This window comes from Sapajus apella, unplaced genomic scaffold, assembly GCF_009761245.1.
Source record: "Sapajus apella isolate SASKATOON/1434 unplaced genomic scaffold, GSC_monkey_1.0 scaffold6, whole genome shotgun sequence".
NCBI lineage: Eukaryota > Metazoa > Chordata > Mammalia > Primates > Cebidae > Sapajus > Sapajus apella.
In genome coordinates, this window is record NW_022436946.1 from 17638886 (window position 1) to 17659551 (window position 20666).

Sequence of the window (20666 nt, forward strand, 5' to 3'; positions counted from 1 at the left end):
AACCCAGGCTGGAGTGCAATGGCGCGATCTCGGCTCACTGCAACCTCCGCCTCCTGGGTTCAGGCAATTCTCCTGTCTCAGCCTCCTGAGTAGCTGGGATTACAGGCACGCGCCACCATGCCCAGCTAATTTTTGTATTTTTAGTAGAGACGGGGTTTCACCATGTTGACCAGGATGGTCTCGATCTCTTGACCTTGTGATCCACCCGCCTCGGCCTCCCAAAGTGCTGGGATTACAGGCTTGAGCCACCGCGCCTGGCTTCATGCAATTTTTAAACTAAAACTTTGAAATCTCAAGTTTCTTAGGAAAAACTAAATTTCTGCCCTTTTTCCCTATGAAGTATATACACTGAAATCTCACTTATAAAAGGAAACTCATGGTAGGTGTAACCAGGTAGAAGCTAGCCCTCCTGATACGTGGGAGACCCAGATCCTTTCGGTTAGGGCCAAAATGAGTTCGTACTATGGCAGACTGCAGTTCAGTAACGAGCAGGCAGAGTTTTAATAGAGAAGTGAGAACTTGGAAACATACTTTTGATTCCTTTCTCAAAATTTCAAGTTCATCTACACATTAGAATCACTTGGAGATGTTTTAATAATTCCAGTGCCCAGGCATCCCCATCTCCCACCAGTCAAAGCACAGTCCCTGGGCAGTGGACAGAGGCATTAACGTATTTTTCAAGTTTCTCCATTGATTCCAGTGTCGGGTAAGTTCAGTAACTACTGACCTATGTGGTTAGGTTCTTTGGTAGGAATTAGGCAACTTGACTTGTAGAGGTATGGAAAATTCCAGGCATAGGATGTGGGGATACAAAGCACGATTCCACACACAGCCATTCAGAGTGACCATCTGATGTTTTAAGCAAGGGCTAGCATATGCTTGCACATTTCAGATTGTTTTTTAAGATAGGAAAACAAGCTGGGTTGTCCTAGCATGGAAACCCTTCTGAGATAAGCTTAATGAGTTTGTTGATAACTCTAAGTATTTTCTTTAATTTATATAGTGAGGGCTGGGCACAGGGGCTCACGCTTATAATCCCAGCTACTCAGAAGGTTGAGGCAGGAGGATCACTTGAGACCATGAGTTTGAGGTTGAAGTGAGCTATGATTTCACCATTGCACTCTAGCCTGGGGAACGGAGCAAGACCCTGTCTCCAAAATGCTAAAAATAATAATATATGGACTGAGACAGCAATTGTTGAACTGAGAGTAGAGGTGTGTTTCAGAATATTCTGAACTAGGAACTTTTCTTTCATCCTCATAGCCGCCTCCCATTCCTACACACCTTTTGTCAGCTGGTATCAGCTGCTGTATTTCTAAGCAACGGGAATAACTGCACACACACAGTTTAAAATTTAACAGCTGTGTGTGGTCACAGGGCATCAAAGCAACGTTATTTTGTCTCATTAGTAAATGAAAGTCCCAGGTAATTCTGAGCTTGTATTTAAGCCAAGAGAAGTGTTCTCCAAAATCATTTGTTGAAATTAACAGTGACAAAACGGACCCCCTTTTTATTCTGAAAAAATTTCCAGCATCTTTCCGGTTATGTAAATAGATATCCTTTCCCTTTCCTCTCCATTCTCCAAGGTTACTAATAAGCAGCGAAATGCCCTCAAGCTACAGTTGCAGAAGGGAGGAGGAGGAAGAGTAGCAGCAGTGGGGGATAATTAATATCTTATTAGAGTGTGGAGGAACATTTGCAAGTTGATGACTGTGTCAGTGCTGCCAGATCTTCTGGAGGTACCAGGAACAATTCCACGTGCTTGGCAGATATTCAAGAAATATCAAGCAGGATATCTTCTAGACAGGGTGTGAGTCCCAGCACTGCTGCTACTTATTCATTATGTGGTCCTTGGAGAACTCCTTAACCTAAGTGACAGTTTCCTTCTGTGAAGGAAATATTTAACTCATGGGCTTTTCTGAGGATTGAATGAAATAGGCATGTTAAACTCTTAGTAGAGTATATGACACACTGAAAATACTCAATAAATACAAGATATTATAATGAATCCATCGCTTAGTGTAATGAGAGAATGGTCAGAAGACCACATGAAGACAAATATTCCAGCTTTTTAACTTAAGGAAAAGGTCTGCACTGAATGTATACATGGGAGAGATTATAGTAATTTTTGAAAAAAATTTGAAGTCAAACTTTAAGCAATTGGTTTGTGAACACCTTGCAATCATTAATGACTAGAGACCAGCATGGTTTCAGTACACACAGACTATACAAGATGGCTTTTTCTTTTGCATTTGATTTGCTGGACCCGTAGATTACAGTATTAAATATAGGTACATGAGTGATAGTAAGGTATGTTTGCAGGGTCTCTCATTATATCCTTGTAGAGGATGCACTAAAAAGTTGAATTAGTTATAATCATAAATATTTAAAACTCATAACCCAAACTTTTTTTTTTTTTTTTTTTGAGACAGAGTTTCGCTTTTTCGCCAGGCTGGAGTGCAGTGGCGTGATCTTGGCTCACTGCAACTTCTGCCCCACTAGGTTCAAATGATTCTCCTGCCTCAGCCTCCCAAGTAGCTGGGATTACAGGCTTGTGTCACCACACCCAGCTAATTTTTGTATTTTTAGTAGAGACAGGGTTTTGCCGTGTTGGCCAGGCTGGTCTCAAATTTCTCACCTCAAGTGATCCACTCATCTCGGCCTCCCGAAGTTCTGGGATTACAGGCATGAGCTACTGCATCCAGCCCCAAACTCATTATTAACAGACTGTCTACATTAGGTTACCTAATGAGGACTTAAAAGATAGTGATATTCTAAAATAATCATAGGAAACTAAAGGTTAAAAATTCACTGAGGGTACAAGTAAATAAAGTTCAACAACTCTTAAAAAATGATCTATCTGTGTATGTACAAATATAAAATTGTACTTAACTGGAATTCTTATGAAAAAGCTCTAAATATTAGTTCATATCATATTAGCTCAATACAATATGGCTGCTAAACAGATAAATTCAGTGTTAGCCTATAAATTGTACTGTTCACATCAAGGGAAGTAATATTGACATATCATCCTGTCTTAGGCTGACCACACCAGAGGACTCCTTCTGGAAATAGCTTTTAATGGACATGTGGATAACTGGAGCATATCAAAGAATTGCATGATGAGTGAAACCTTGGGAAATCTGAGTACCTGAGGAATGAAAAACAGCTGAGAATATTTTGCTTGGATAAAGAACAATAAGAAAGACATAATCATTGTCTTTAGAGTAGTAGTGGACGGTCTTGCTCAGGAAAGGTGGATTAATTCCTACTTATTAAGCCCCCAAAGAAAGAAAAGAAGACCCAATAAATATACATTAAAGAGTAGAAGAATGTAGCTTACTATAAGGAATACATTTCTGACAATCAGAGGTATTAAATTTGAGTGGATTGCCTTGTAAGATTGTGAGGTCATGAGCATTATCACTGGAAGTATTGAATACTGTGTGATCATTTCTTAAAATATTTTTGAGACACATTCTCCTTTGGTGGGAACTGGGATTACGTATCTTTCAGCTTATCTTCCAATTTATGCGTGATGCTAAAATTACTTTGCATTTACACTTTCAGGTTATTCAAGAAATGAATAAGTGGGAAGACATCAGCAACTATAACACTGTCTATATTATTTTTTCACCTGCCTCAAGAAGTTCACCTGGTATCTGGATAGATATGCATTGAACCATTACAATGGTTATGAGTGTATTTCATCTCTTTTCCTGTTATTAATTTCAGTATATTGGCTGGGCACAGTGGCTCACACCTGTAATCCCAGCACTTTGGGAGGCCAAGGCAGGCAGATCAGTTGAGGTCAGGAGTTCAAGAGTTTGAGACCAGCCTGGACAACATGGTAAAACCCTGCCTCTATTAATAATACAACAATTAGTTGGGCATGGTGGCACGCACCTGTAATCTCAGTTACTTAGGAGGCTGAGGCACGAGAATCGCTTGAACCCAGGAGGTGGAGGTTGCAGTGAGCCAAGATCATGCCACTGCACTTCAGCCTGGGCAATAGAGTGAAACTGTGTCTCAAATAATAATAATAGTAATAATAGTAATAACAATTTCAGTATATTTTGAATCTCTATAGTTGTGTATAAGTTTTGAAATCTGAAAAAAATCATAAAAATAAGGAAAAGAATGTTTTATGACTGGTATATATTCAAAAGAAGGTGGGGGGCTTCAAAAGCAAAGCTGAATGTGAAGTTTCTGAGGTCCTGAGCCCCTCACTGGTGGTGCCTTACTTTGATCCTAGAAAAGTCTATATGTTCTCTGCCTCCTGGCCTTCCCTTTAGGTAGGCATCTTAAAACTTAACCTGACTTACCTCCAACCTGTTTCCTTCCCAGGCTTCCCCATCTCTACAAATGGCACTTCTTGTTAGCTCCAGTCAGAAATTAGGGGCCATCCTTGTTTCTGCTCCTTCCTTCACCCAATATATAAAACCCATCTTCAAGTTCTATTGACTCTTCCTTGAAACTAAATCTAACACATGCCCACCTCTGTCCAGTGTTACAACCACTCAAGCTTGAACCTGCAGGACCACTGCCAGCTCCTAAGTGTCTTCCAGCCACCACTCCTATTCCTTCTCATTCTTCATGTGGAAGCCGCAGAATTATAGAGATACAGATATAGATATACATTATGCCATTTGCTGTTTATAGCTTCCTACAATAGCGTGTACATTATCACAGTGTTTGGGGCCTCATCTGATACCTGCTGACCTCGTGCACCCCTTTGGGCGCTGTAATTCAGTCCTACAGGCTTTTGTTGCTTCATCACACTGGATAACCCAGCCTCCTGTCCGGCCTTTTTCAATAGCTATTCTTTCTTCCTGGAAACTACTGTCTCTACACTTTGCATGGCTGGTTCCTAATTGTGGAAGGAAGAAAGGAAGGAAAGAAGGGAGAGAGGGAAGGAGGAAGGGAGGGAGGGAGGGCGGGATAAAAGAAATAACCAGTTTTATCTTCCAAATTTATTCCTTGCCTGAAATGGACATGACCAGTTAAAGAAAAGATTGAAAGGGAGAGGGAGGTAGGAAGAGAGGGAGGGAGGAAGGAAGAAAGGAAGGAAATAAGGAAGGAAGGAAGGAGGGAAGGAAAGAAGGGAGGAAGGGAAGGTTAAAGGAAAGAACAGTTTTATCTTCAAAATTTATTCCTTGCATAAAATGGACATGACCAGTTAAAAGAAAAGAATGAAAGGGAGGCAGAGAGGGAGGAAAGAAGGAAGGAAGGAAGAAGGAAGGAAGGATAAAGGAAAGAACGAATTTTATCTTCAAAATTAATTCCTTGCATAAAACGGACATGGACTAGTTAAAAGAAGTCACCTAATTTTTTCTTTTGAGACAGAGTCTCACTCTGTCACCCAGCTGAAATGCAATGGCATGATGTTGGCTCACTGCAATTTCCCCCTCCTGGGCTCAAGCGATTTTCCTGCCTCAGCCTCCCGAGTAGCTGGGATTATAGGCACCCACCACCATGCCTGGCTAATTTTTGCTGATTTTTGTATTTTTGGTAGAGACGGGATTTCACCATGCTGGCCAGGCTGACCTAAAACTCCTGACCTCAAGTAATCTGCCCACCTTGGCCTCCCAAAGTGTTGGGATTACAGGCATGAGCCACTGCACCCAGACATCATCTAAATTTTTTAAAAATTAAGGTGTTGGGATAGGATGAAGGCAAAGTGGTATCTTATTTGGATGGTGTAGTCTGAAATTGTTTTTTCCACTGAAATGTATTATTCCAAGTGAAGAGTCAAAATTTTGATTTTATTCTGTATCTTTGATGATTTTATAATTATAGCAAGGTATCACATTCTCCTACCTGACAACTGAAATGAGACATTTGGCATGAGATGAAATTCAGGATGTGCTTTTAGAAGGTGGCACTTAAAGAACAAACAGGTTGCTCAGGTGGGCCTCTTTCTCATTGGAACACTGGCTATCGGGTTTAAATTTTGGCATTTCGATAGGTATTTAGCAGATCCCTTATTAGACATAGATAGTCCCAGTTTTATCTGAAGTGGTTTCTAAAAGGTAAGCCCCTTCTATTTTGACATTCCACTTCAATTTCTAAGATTAGCAAAGAAATAAATTATTAAGGTCAGCTCATATTGAACTCTGAAGATTGTGTTTATATAATTTGTTTATACAGTTCTATGATTTTTTAGGATCAAAGATTCCCTTTAACAAAATATTTATTATTATACTGTTAATATTATTAAACCACCATAACACTTATTATAGAAATTGATATTATAAACAAATGTTTGAAGTAATGAGGCTTTTGAGATTTGGAAAAAGAAGAAAACTACAAGCACCTGTTGAAGAAAATGATGACAGATGGTAACATTTTTCTCAAGAATCTCCCAGCAGCTGTGCTTACATTCAGTTTTCTAAGCTCAACCAAAGTCTATTCATATCTTTTATTAAACTTGTAAGAGTTTTCACTTCCTCCTGTGTAACATAGCACCAGTCAAAGATTTTATGTGAGAGAAAAATAGACTGACAATGAGAGAACCAATTTAACATGTGTGTCATCATGCTTTTAAGTAAGAGGACCACAGCAAGCTTTTTTGGTGTATGTTATCTCAGTTTGAAAGTGACAGTAAGTACCCATGCTATCATGCTAAATAATAAATAACTTTCTCTCAGCTTCTGGTGACAATTTATGTTACTGATGCTACAGAGCTTTTGAAACCTCAAGTATATATTTCATTTGTTTTTCAAAGTGTGAAGTGTTCAAAAGAGAAAATATCTTGTGACGACATTTTCAGGAGTAATATTCTATGGTACAACTGAAAATTAGCTTTATTATTGGAATCGAATTATTAACTCATATTTTCAGGTATAACACTTTTATCTAAAAATGTATGAACAAGCTAAATACATAATCAATATAATCCGCAACAAAAACAAAAAAGTTATGCCTCAATGATGATTCATGTTGAAGCTGATCTTAATCAAAGTGTTTGAATTTGAATATGACTGAGATCCACATAAAGCCATTCATGCAGAATAACATTACCTCAAGTAAATTTCACTTTCCAGATCATTAATACTGTATAAGTGTGAGAATGACTTCTGTATATCAGCTTTTTATTTACATTTTAAAAACATCTACGTTTTTGTTCTTAAATTCTTACCAAATTTCTAGAGTCATGATTCTCTGAATCCACTCACCCCTTCTTACCTACACAAAGTCCAATTTTAATGATTCTTAGAGTTACTTTTATCAATATTGTATATTTATGATATTATATATGATATATTAAATACATATACAATTAACTTTTTATAATGATTGTGACATCAGGCTATGACAAAAGAGTGCACAGTGATCAATATTTCTATTTTTATTTTTAAAATCCTGGAATATAAAGCACCATAGGAAGATGGCTGAGGAATGGCCTTTACCATGAGTGCATAATAGAGCTGCATTTGATACTATTCGCTAAATAAAATGAGTGGGCGAGGATGTTATTTGGTTCTAATTCTAAAGATGAAATCAGATGTAGTACAAATGATCTGGGAAGTTTTCTTAAATATCTCCTAAGTACTATATCATATGATTTTGTGAATGTCAGCTTCTAAGTGACTTTAACTGTATTCAAACTCTTAATTGTTTGATGTTTTACTGTGTTTGTTTCATTCTCTAGTATTTCTTTTCAGAGAATGATAGTAAACAATAATCTATCCATTGATTATCCACTTGAGTAACATTTATCCCTTTGTCAGACTGTCAGGAAACTTAAATTCATTGAACACTTGTTTTCAGGTTTAGCCAGTCTAAATCTCAAGACTGATGGTTTTATTGCTGACTGTTCTTCCAGGGGCTTGCTTTCTTTTTCTGCCTCTATTTCCCTCTTTTCTTTTCTGCTTTTCTTCCCCCAGGCAAGAATAGTTAAATGCTATGAAATTTAGGACGCAGAATTTTTTTTCGTCTTTTTCTCTTCTTTTACTTCATGTAATTGTGCTTTTAAGATTGTCCAATAGGCCACTTTTATTGTATAATATTGACAGCACTAAGACTGTGTTTGATTACAGTCTGAGCATATTCTTAATACAAAGAAGAAATAAGGTACTACTGGGGAATACTTTGGTCGCATTAAGTTAAACTATTTGTATACCACAAAGCTATGAATATCAGATGATGGGTTCTTATGTTCTTATCTTTTACTTTCAAAATTATCTCCTTATTTAGATTTAACCAAAAAGAAAGGCAGGATGTTCCTTTTCAAAAGTGTATGCATGTATTTAACGAGAATCTTCAACATGCCAGTCACTGTGTTGTGTACTGAGGATATAAATTAACATTAGAAAACCTTCTGAAACATGACTTCTCCCTCTAGATGTATTCTTTTTCTTATTTATTTAAAATAGGTAGGGGATTATCTCCTTGTGTAAAAGGATTTTAAATAGTTGTTGCATGTATAAACTCTTTTTTTCTAAATACTAATTTCAGTTTCCTAAGATTCATGTGCATGTAGGGGCTAAAAGGTCACAACAACATTCCCAGATTTCCGTGCCAGATCTGTCTGTATGGCATCTCATGCAGACCCAAAGTCATTCTAGCATCTGGTTAAACACATGCCGTACCCGGTCTTAACCATATGTTAATAGAATTAAGATTGGATGGGAAAATCATTGTCTCCCCCGCCTTTGTTTTTGTTCCATTGACAATGTAAATAAGTATTCTAAGGCCCAAATTTATAACTGAATTACTAGGATTAACTTCTGAATTCTAGGCAATTTTCATATATTGAAAAGATCAGGCAATGCCTAGAATAGATTGCATGCTACACAGGAAGGTAAATAGAGGAATAGGGAATCAGAGAGGGAACCATCACTTCCGGTTGGAATGATCAAAGAAAACTTCATAGGGGAAATCGAATCATGAGCCTTAGTGGGAAAAAGAGATTCAGTAAGTGGAGTTAGTGGAGAGGATGGATTTCCTAGTTGAATGAAGAGAGTAGGAAGAAGAATGTGAACAGAAGCAAAGAGCTGAGAAAAGGCAGAGTAATTAAAGGGGACAATGAGTATAGGTCCTGTGGTGAGGCTGATAATAGGTAACCTGGAAAGCCAGGTTAGACTTGATGTGAGGAAACCTGGACTCTAAATGATAGACTTTGTACTACATATGTTGAATAAAATGCAGTGACACACTGAGAGTGATTTTCAAGGAAGACCATGACAGAGTATGTAAATGGTAGCATGTGGGAGATAGGAGAAGTCGAAATGAAATAGAACTAAAAGGCAGGTTAGTTTTTAAAGGAAGACTTGAGAGAGGCGGGGGCTGTGTGTGGAGATCTGAGTCATAGGAAAGAAGTTAAAGAAACCATCATTCTCAGCAAACTGACAGAAGAGCAGAGGATCAAACACCGCATGTTCTCACTCATAGGCGGGTGTTGAACAATGAGAACACATGGACACAGGGAGGGGAGCACTACACACTGGGGTCAGTTGGGGGGAAATAGGGGAGGAACGGTGGGGGGTGGGGAGCTGGGGAGAGATAGCAAGGGGAGAAATGCCAGATGTAGGTGATGGGGAGGAAGGCAGCAAATCACACTGCCACGTGTGTACCTATGCAACAATTTTGCATGTTCTTCACATGTACCCCAAAACCTAAAATGCAATAAAATAAATAAATGGGGGGGAAAAAAAGAAAACTACAGGCCAAGTGTGGTGGCTTACACCTGGAATCCCAGAACTTTGGGAGGCTGTGGCAGGCAGATCACTTGAGCTCAAGAGTTTGAGACCAGCCTGGGCAACATGGTAAAAACCAGGCTCTACAAAAAATAAAACTGAACCCAGGAAGATGAGGCTGCAGTGAGCTGTGATTGTGTCACTGCACTCCAGCCTGGATGACAAAGCGAGACCCTGTCTCAAGAAAGAAAAGAAAAAGACTACAGTTTTTAATTTAGATAGCTAGAAGAATGGCAGTATAATTAAAGAAATTCAGGAATACTAGTCTTCCAGGTAAAAGATGAATACAATTTTGGATCTATTGCATTTGAAATGACAATAAGACTTCCAAGTGAAAAAGACTTTTGGATATGTGATACCGAATAAAGGTGATTGGAGCAGATGTGATTCCCAAGTGATGAAATATGAAGACAGAAATAAAATTTTAAGGACAGAACTTTGAAATCCTTAGTTAGGGAAATGGGAGGTGAAAATATAGCCACGGAATAACAGAAATAAACCATTCAAGGTGGACAACCACTACAAACCTGTAGTGCTTTCCACGTGGCGAATGTGCCTTGTCTTGTTTCCAGGACTTACTTGTACCTAAACTTAGGGGGAATAATTCAGTCTCTTACCATTAAGTATGTTACCTATAGGTTTTTTATAGGTGCCTAGGGTTGAAGAAGGGCCCTTCTATTGCTAGTTTACTGAAGATTGTGCAGTGAATGAATGCTGTAGACTCTTTTTTCTACACTTGAGTTCATCATATGGTTTTTCTTTTTTAGACTTTTGATGTGCTGAGTTGTGTTGATTGATTTCCTGTTGTTAAGACAACTCTGCTATATTATCCTTTTTTTTTATGTTGCTGACTTCTATTTGCTAAGAAATATTTTTATTTCTATTTTTAAGGAAATACACATCTAGGTCCATGAGAGATAATGATCTGTAATTTTTTTGGTAGTGTCCTTAATTTTGGTAACAAAGTAATGCTGTTATTAAAAGAATGGGTTAGGAGGTGCTCTGTCCTCTCTCGTTTTCTGGAAGAATTTGTGAACAATTGGCATTTGTGAACAATCTTTCTTAAATATTTGGTAAAATTCCAAGTGAAAGCATTTTGGCCTACAATTTTCTTAGGAAGGTTTTTACCCATGAGGACTATTCAGAGTACCTCTCTTTTTCTGAATGACTTTGGCTGGATTTTGTCTTGTAAGGACTTTGTTTCTCATCTAAAGTATCCAATTATTTGGCTTCAAGGTAGCCATAATATTATTAGCCTTTCAGTGTCTGTAGGATCTATTGTGACGTTTCTCCATTTCATTTACATCTATTTTCTATTTATTCCATCTTCTTTTTATTTTTTCCTCTTTCTGCTTTCATTTACAATCAGTATTTTATTTTGATTCCATATAGTAGATATTTTTTAGGATAGAATGAAAATGGGAGCTCTAATGTATTATAACTGACATTCTCTCAATAAACTGAGACGTGTGATCATAAGCTAAGGGTGGGGAAATGTTGGAATCTTGCATAGAGAAGGTTTAGAATATTTGTTTTGGGAGGTGTCTTTGGAAAATAGCAAGAGATTAACATGGATTTCCAGCCATCAGTGAGGGCCCAGTTGCAGTAAACATGTTAAATAATAATATTATCTGGAAAGTTAAGGCATATTATAATCAAATCCAAAGATCTGCCTCCAAATAGGACCTAAAAGTTGGAAAATGTGAAAAAAAAATTTTTTTTTTGAGACGGAGTTTCGACCTTGTCACCCAGGTTGGAGTGCAGTTGCACAAACTTGGCTCACTGCAACCTCCACTTCCCAGGTTCAAGCAATTCTCCTGCCTCAGCCTCCTGTGTACCTGGGATTACAGGTGCCTGGCACCACGCCTGGCTAGTTTTTGTATATTTAGTAGAGACGGGATTTTGCCATGTTGGCCAGGCTGGTCTCGAACTCCTGACCTCAAGTGATCCATCCACCTCAGCCTCCCAAAGTGCTGGGATTACAGGCGTGAGCCACCATGCCCAGCCTGTGAAAAAATTATAGTGGAATTACAGTGGTGGCTAGGTTAGTTCACATTTAAATTTTATTTAAAATAAGATCCAACCATATTTTCCTTCAGAAAGGTTAAAGATATGAGCTTCTTTTAGACAACTGCATTTTTCCGACAGTCCAGAACTTTGAAGTAATTGGTGGCCGTCTTTTCTAAATATTAGGCACTCACCTGATTACACAGGGCAGATGGCGCAAGGGTTCATCAACGTAAGTTGAGTGAAATTTCTGTCATTTTCTGATAACTAAGTGATCTGAAAAGCCAGAAAAAGGTGGAATAGCCGAAAGGAGTTGGTATTGTTGAGTGGAAATAGAATGAGTGGAAAACTGGCAAACCAGCTGGATAGTTTGTGGAAATAATGGTTTTGGGCACTTATTTGCACGACTAGGATAATTATTCTACTCTTTGAACTGATTACTGTTTGTATTGTATTGCAAAAACTCCTTGGATCATGTAATGAAATATGAGTTCAGTGAAAAGTCACACTTAACTGATCTAAATTTCTCTTTGTCTACAGACATTATTTCATTTACATATTGTAAAATCTATGTGATGAAAAATGAGAAAATCATAAACGCACAGGAGTGTTTCATTTAAATTACTTTCACAATTGCAATCCAGTTCTCAAAATAAGAATTTTGACAAACCTCAACTTTGGCAGAAGAAAAGTAACATTTTATTTGAAAAACTGACATAGTTTCTGTAGACAGAAAAAATAAACAAAAATATACATACCCATCCTAGTCCAGCAGTGGCCACTACACTGTAGAAGAGTGAAAAAGGATCCAGACTCTGGGGCCAGAGTACCAGGGTTTGAATCCTGCCTTTCCGTTTACCAGCTGTAAATCCTGGGCAAGTTGCTTAACTTCTTTGTGCTTTGATGTCTTCATCTGTAAAATGGAAAAATAGTTTTATCTAATAGATTTGATTTGAAGATTAGATTAGCTAATACATGTAACAGATGTAAACAGGGCTTGCTGAATATAAGAAGCTGTAGTCGTTATTGTTACCGTTGTGAAGAAAGGTGAGTTAGACTCCGCATTGCCAATAATTTGGGTTGTAACATATTAAAGAAAATCTAGATCTGGTACCCTGGATGTGAAATGTATGCGCACTTGATGATTACCATACAAAGGTGCTAGGAATAAAAATGCCAAATGCCATCTATTTTAGTATGACTTTTGTAGACACTGTGAGGTTTTATCTTGTATGTTGCATTTTCTCAAACATCGCAATCAATTCTTCAAATACAATTTTACTGTTCGTAAAAGGAATTATAATTATGTTTCAGCATAATTATGTTTCTAAATCAACGGTACAATTTCTCAAAAATAAAATATCATTAAGCACTGGAAAACCAGTAAGGCAGTAATTAAGGCAAATTTTATGTCTTTCATAATTGACAAAAGTTAATACTGTGGTTTTGATGACTCAACAAAGTAGGCGAATGTTAAAAGACATAAGAAGATATTTTGGGGATAAAACCGAACTATGGTGCAAAAGAGAAGAGGAAATTAGTATCAAATGGGTGCTAACCATGATGGGCAGTCATGCCCCCTCCCATACTAGCTCATTTGTTTATTTTCCAAAATGTATAAAATAGGCATATATTATCCCCATTTTACTAATATTAAAACTAAAGCTTTCAGAGTTTTACTTCAACAGTTCTTCAGGGCTGTTTAAGAGTACAGCTGGGGGTCACGTCCTAGTCATTTTCTTGCAAAGCCCATGTTCTCTCCACTGAACTGGTCTGTCTCTCAGAAGTGATATGTACACCACTGAACAAGTTCAGTGCAAAAATTATGGCTAATCCCCAAAAATAAAACTTTCCGAGATTTTCAATATCGTCTAATTCAACTGGTTTCCTTTCTTTGCATATTTTCTATTGCATTTCATTTTAATAAGGATATGGCATAAAAAGTCATACCGAAACAACCTATAATCCGAACTTGCCCATGGATCTCTTTGCTCTTATGACTGGTGAAGTGGGGCTCCAACAGGAGTTGTAATGGAAAGAGTGATGACCTTAGGGCTGATTCTGGCTTTGCTGCTAACTAGTTACATCACTTTGCGGTAAGACATTTCATAGTGCTATTGTCCCTCTTTTAAGTTTTACAAGGAAAGAAAGGCACACAATGATATCAAATGTTACTTCATTCCATCTCTTGATGCTCTATGATGTTATCAGTCTACACTATGTTTTCCTGAAAGGCCAGAATTTCAAAGATGGACTAGTTTCCCAGGGACCTGATTCCCCAGTTGGAGTACTCCATCCCCTTGGAAATTCCTGGCATTTATAAAATAACTCTAGATAACAAGATTTTGTTTTTAAAGGTCCTATAAATTCATTTCTCTCTGTATTTAGGTATCCTGATTTTTCTTTCCCATATTTTCCACAGGATTATTTTACAAATGCAAATAGAGAATTGAAAAAAGATGCTCAGCAAGATTACCACCTAGAATATGCCATGGAAAATAGTACCCACACAATAATTGAATTTACCAGAGAGCTGCATACATGTGACATAAATGACAAGAGTATTACGGTAAGGCATCTGTGAGTGAATTCATGCATGAATAAATTGTATATTTATACCTGTGAATCACTTTAAAGAATAAGAGAAACGAGTCATATAGTCTTTTTTGGAATATTTTTGAAATCTTTTTTAGAAGCCAATAAAGTATAAGACTACAAATTTCAATAAAATCAACTTTTGTATGAGTTTAACATTTTGAAGATCCCGTTAAAATTTGTATGATTTAATGTAAATACATTTTACTTTCTTTTCTATAAAGTTTGAAAATATATAACAGATAAATGCTTGAAGAAATGTATTACACAAAAGAGAATTGTGAATCTGAATATTAGGATATAATTCATCTGATTTGTAATGGACTCATCTTTGTAAATTTCTAAAATCGAGATGAATAGGTGGCTGATTATAATTGCCTACTGGCATATTATGAGATTTCTTATATTCAGACTTCATGCAAAAATTAATATCTTTATGCACATGCAAATTAAATATTTGAAAGGTATGTACTACTTCAGAAATTTCCATGAATTGTTTGGATTGATTTTATTTTGTATAGACCAATATAATTATCTTTTACTATTTGGTAAATCAAAGCTTCAAAAATGGGAATGTAAAAAATATGAAGCAGTTCTGATTAACATTCAGCATTAAGAGTAAAAGGCAGAAAAAAACATATGCAAAAGAGGCATTACTTTTTATTCAATATACAGTGTAATTATACTTTAATTGGAATAATTATTATAGTCATTTGACTTATTAAGGAAGAATATAGCAAAGAGAACATTTAAAATAAATAGCTTTTGCTTTATTATTTATTTTCAAAGTTTTTATTACAAAGATCTGGCGAAAACACCTTTATCTGTGGGAGGATTGAACAATTTCTTTACACCCCAGCAAACCCTCCCCACCGTATAGCCCTTTGGGCAATCTCTCTTGGTTGCTCAATGGAAACCAATTTCATCTGACAGTACTTTCCCTAGTTGCAGTAAACCAGTTCCTAGGAAATTCCCAGGATTCATGAAATGACTATAGATTCACTCTAGTATAATTAAAAAACTAGACTCAGAAATCCTTCTGTATCTATTCTTTCTTTAAATTTATACGTGTGACTAGGCTAGTTCCTAGGAAAACATCTACTGTAAAAGGAAAAGTCTTAAGGTAATTTTAATTTTCACTGTATTAATTTATTTTTCCCTAAAATGGTCCTTGGCATTTAACTTTCCAAAGTCTCTGCTACTGAATAAGAATATTTGTTTAGACGCCATCAGTTCCAAGTTTAAAGTTTCAGCATGGCAATGATTTATTGTTGTCATATTCTTAAGAGTGTAATTACTGAGTGAGTTGTCCTTCAGTATGGATTGGAACACATAGTCTTGCATGCTGAGAGATGATTCCTTCCACAAAGTAACTCATGTGTTTGGATTCTTAATGATTTAATCAAATTTGTGCAATTAATGTTAGAGACCATGTTGAGAACTCCAAATGTTATTTTCTTTTCTTCACTTCTATATCTTGTTTACAATAGAGTTCTGTAAACTCAACTCAGTGGTAAGGACAGTGGTCTCATGAGACCTAATCACACTCATGTTTATACCCAGGATAGCACTGTGAGAGTGATCTGGGCCTACCACCGTGAAGATGCGGAAGCTGGTCCCAAGTACCATGACTCCAACAGGGGCACCAAGAGTCTGCGGTTATTGAATCCTGAGAAAACCAGTGTGCTCTCTACAGCCTTACCGTACTTTGATCTAGTAAATCAGGACGTAAGTGTTTTCGGGTTTTATGTTTATAGGGATGGACTTATTCAAAGTGTGTACGAGCATTTTTGCTTACATTATTGTATTTAGTAGCATGTTAAGAGAATGTGACTTTGTGTCTTCCCCGCATTTTTATTAAGACAGGTTCCCATTCCAAACAAAGATACAACATATTGGTGCCAAATGTTTAAGATTCCTGTGTTCCAAGAAAAGCATCATGTAATAAAGGTATGTGATTCACAGGCTAAAATCAGTTTGTACAAATGGAAGAATAAATTGATGTTGTTAATTTGATGAAAACAGTACAAAATATAGAAATATTTTTCAATTATTTGAAAGTTTTTTGAAAAAAAGAACTGGCTTGGTTGACCTTCATACTGTTTTAAAAGTCTGAAAGCTTGGATTATAGCTAATATTTTAGTTATCTCCTAATTTTGGTATGCACTTGAACACCGCTAGTTATTATTTTAGGAAACATTTCTACAAATGGAATTTCTGAAATTGCAATTTAAAATAATATGTTTACATATTGATAAATTATGCCCATAAAGGGTACATCCCTCACCAATAATGATTGAGAACATCTGCTTTATTGAAAATAGTGGATACTGTCATTTGAAAAAAAAAAAAACACTGTGATAACATTTTTTTGAAAATAGAAAAAAGAAAATTAGTGAATTTCTACAGAAATAAAAAAATGCAGAATTGGGTAATAAATAAATTCAATTTGCCCGTGGCAAGCAATTCTTTTCCATTCTCCTGGAATGGGCCTCCCAGAACTTTTACATCTACCTAGTGAATGAACAAATATTTTTAAAAAGTTACAAGTCCTTGGCTCTGTGCTAGTAATTGTTGGCAATTCCACAGAGGCCAAAGGTATGATCCGTGCTCTCAAAGAACTTAAAGTATACTGGGGAGACATGGCCAAGACACCACAAAGAATAAGATAGAATTAAATAGTGCATACAGAATACTGTAAATATTCAGAAGGCCAGACTTTGCTGCCTTTTGATCAGTCCCCAGACTATGTAGTGAAGTGGCGTGGACAAGGAATGAATTGCTAGACTCTGGAATCTAGAGGGAAATACATGGGTTTGAGAATCGTAAATCTACCCTTTAATTAAATGTGTACTCCGAGGTAAGTCGCTCTGGGGTAATGCTGTAGCCCTAGTTTTCTCATCTGCAAAAGGTGGACAGTCATAACACTTTCCCTACCAACCTCAACACATTTTAGCAGAGATAGAAACACTGAGCACATTCTCCAAGTTTGTGACTTAAATTTGTAAAATTCTAATGTATTTCCCTAGTTGCCTTTTGTTTACAAACATTTTTGTTTACAAACATTTTTGCTCACAGACCTGCCTTTGGTTCACAAAATGATTCATAACTACATACAGAGGCAAATGGGTGGCTTTAGGGAATGTTATTGAGTTAATATGTTGTCCTGAATATTTCTAGGATATTTTTGCAAACAGGAGACTTACCAACAACGTGACTGCAAGTGAGTCATTTACCTCTGTGCAATAAGTTATTTTCTACTTTGTGTAAGGGAAAAGGAAATGCAAATTCTAATTTTGTATAATTAATACCTTGCCAAGGTCCTTCCTTTTACCAATGAAAAGTCTTTCTCAGAAAAGAGGATGTTTCATTTATATATACTATATGTCATTTGCAGTAAATTTAATTGGAACTTGGTGTAAGGGACAAATGTAAAACTATAGATTCAGAAATAAAAACAAATGTTCCTTTATCCACTTTCTGGCAAACATTAATTGTACATTTCTTAACCACTTAATGTTAATGCATTTTTATTCTTTCTATTATTAATGCTAATGATTGAGTTGAATGAAATAAAAATAATTATATATGTTTCAGGGAGGTCAATATATGTTCCAACTCCTTATGTTGGATATTTGCTTGTTACCTCATCTTTCTTAGCTAACTTTCCGATAAGAAGCATATCAAATAATACTCGGATACACTTTCCTATAAGAAGCATATTGAGTAATTCTCAGATAAATGAACTTAGAATTAAGTACTTTGGGGACTACATAGCTGCCTTCACTAGATGTTTGCATCAACATGAAAGGCATTGGAGCATTTTTTTGCAATGTTTGGAGGTCTCCTAGACAACAAAAATTCTTTACCTTGAGCAAGAGGGGATTTGAGGGAAGGACAGTAGGTCATAAAAGAATGCTCATATACACTTTTGTTATTGTTATAGGGAACAGAAATTTGGTGGCTAGAATTTAAAATTCCATTATTATGTGAGAATACCACTTATAGGATAGATTTCTTATCTTGCTAAACCTTAAAATATTTTAAAGTTTATTAAGTATTATGAAACATTTTCCTTGAAAATGAACTCAAATAGGATACCATTCAAAAAGCAAAGAAAGCTCCACTGGAAACATAAATTCAAAATATTTAGTAATATGCAAGTGGTTTTAAGGCAGTCTTTCAAAACCAGATTTCATTTGCAACTTATTCAAGGTGTCAGTAAAACTTTAATGATGTAGAAGTCATAGATCTATGACTTGCCTTAAGCTGATTTCCATGTTCTTTTTTTCTAGTAGAGAGAATTTCTAATAATTTAAGAAAAGTATATATTCTTTTCATAAAATCAAAGACTCCTATTTTTTTTTAAAGCCATCAGTTAAGGGCTTCTCCTTATTCTTTATTTTTTGTTCCACAAATCACTGTATCAACAAGCCTCAATCCTTTTCTGCTGCAAACAAAAAGAACTTTCACAGAAAAGAGAATATTGATTTTATATTGTGTAGTGTGCAATTGCAGTGAGTTTTAAGAATATCGACTACAGTTGAATTGTGAGAAATCAGTTTCATTTTCTGGAGTCTAATGCACACAAAGAATTCATTTGTATTTGCAGTTCAAATGTTGTTAGTGCCTGGATCCACTTACCTGTGGCTCCATGGATTAAGTTGCCCGTGGTCAGCAGTGGTCTGAAAATATTAAATGGAAGATTCCAGAAATAAACAATTCTTAAATTTTAAGATGCATACCATTTTGAGTGGCTTGATGAAATCTTGCACTGTCCTGCTCCATGCCATCTGGAACAGGAATCATTCCTTTGTCCAGCATATTCACACTGGAAACGCTGCCCACCCGTTAGTCATTTAGTAGCCATCTCAGTTATCAGAGTTACTGATGCAGTTATCAGAGTGTCATGGTATCACAGTGCTTGTGTTGAAGTCACCCTTATTTTTCTTAACATTGGGCCCCAAAGCACAAGGGTAATGATGTTAGCAATGCAGGGATTCCCAGGAGAAGCCATCAAGTGCTTCAAGTGAAAAGCGGAAAGGTCTCAACAAAGAGAGAAACACGATGAGGTTGCTAAGACCTATGCTGAGAATGAATCTTCTCTCTGTGAAATTGTGAAGAAAGAAAAAGAAATTCACGCTAGTTTTGCTGTCTCACTTCAGACTGCAAAAGTTATGGCCATGGTGCATGATAAGTGCCTAGTTGAGATGGAAAAGGCATTACATTTGTGGGTAGAAGACATGAGCAGAAACGTGTTCCAGTTGACAGCAGCGTGCTGCGCTAGAAAGCACTGAGCCTATACAAAGCCTTCAACAAAAAATCCCCTGAAATGAGTGACACAAAGCCATTTAATGCAAGTGAGGGATAGCTGCAGAGATTCAGGAATATGGAAGGTCAGTAGCAGCCTAATACTACATCACAATGCCTATGTCATTCATCACACTTCATTTCATTATGTATGTATTGTATCATCTCACATCACAGGAAGGGTGAGTACAGTACGATAAGATATATTGAGAGAGAGAGAGAGAGAGAGAGAGAGACCACATTCGCATAATTTTAATTACAGTATATTGTTATAATTGTTCTGCTTTATTGTTAGTTATTATTGTTAATCTCTTACAACAAAAGATTTGGAAATCTCCTAATTTATAAATTAAGCTTTAATGCATGTATAGGAAGAAGCATAGTATGTATAGAGTTTGCAGTTTCTGCCATCCACTGGGGGTTTTGGAATGTTTCTTCCTTAGATGATGGAGGACTACTGCATATATTTTATACTTATAATAACTATAAGACTGAGCAAAGAAAATATATCCATAGTTTGATAAGAATCACTAAATTTTAAAATATTTATTATATTTAAAATTTACATTATAACATTGTAAAAATTATTTGCTTCTAAAATTATAAAATAAGGTAAATAATCTCTAAAATGACTAAAATATAAAATAAACATACATGATTTTATCTCTAGAAGAGATAGGATTATAATACAACTATTGGCTGTCACAATTTATTTGTGATCTCAATTTTTTTATTTGCATTTTGATTCTTGAAAAAAATGTTTAAAATTGTGACTTGAAAATGTGGGTATTATCAGATGCCAGCATGTCACACTTGCAGGTGAATATGGAAAGTATAGAAGAGAACATTCTTGGTAATTCATATTTAAACTGTACTTTTCATGTGAGATCATCTCTGTGGCAGGTACTTGAGAACACCCTGCAGCCCACCTCTCCATATTTCAGCATGACACTCTTTAAACTTTATTTTAGATGTGACTTAACTGTAAATTTAAAGTTTTTAAAGAAGGTTGATTATACCACTCTCTTTAGTGAACAATAATGTCATTGTCAT

The 20666-nt window shown here is 36.2% G+C and overlaps 1 protein-coding gene across 1 annotated transcript in view; it reads left to right on the forward strand.

Moving 5' to 3' along the window:
- The window catches only part of MOXD1 (monooxygenase DBH like 1), a 108817-nt gene that overhangs the window by 12326 nt on the left and 75825 nt on the right, over window positions 1-20666 (forward strand). The window contains exons 2-4 of the mRNA XM_032274758.1: window positions 14131-14277; window positions 15867-16031; window positions 16170-16253. Coding sequence (XP_032130649.1) covers window positions 14131-14277; window positions 15867-16031; window positions 16170-16253 — 396 coding nt within the window. The remainder of the gene's footprint in view (window positions 1-14130; window positions 14278-15866; window positions 16032-16169; window positions 16254-20666) is intronic.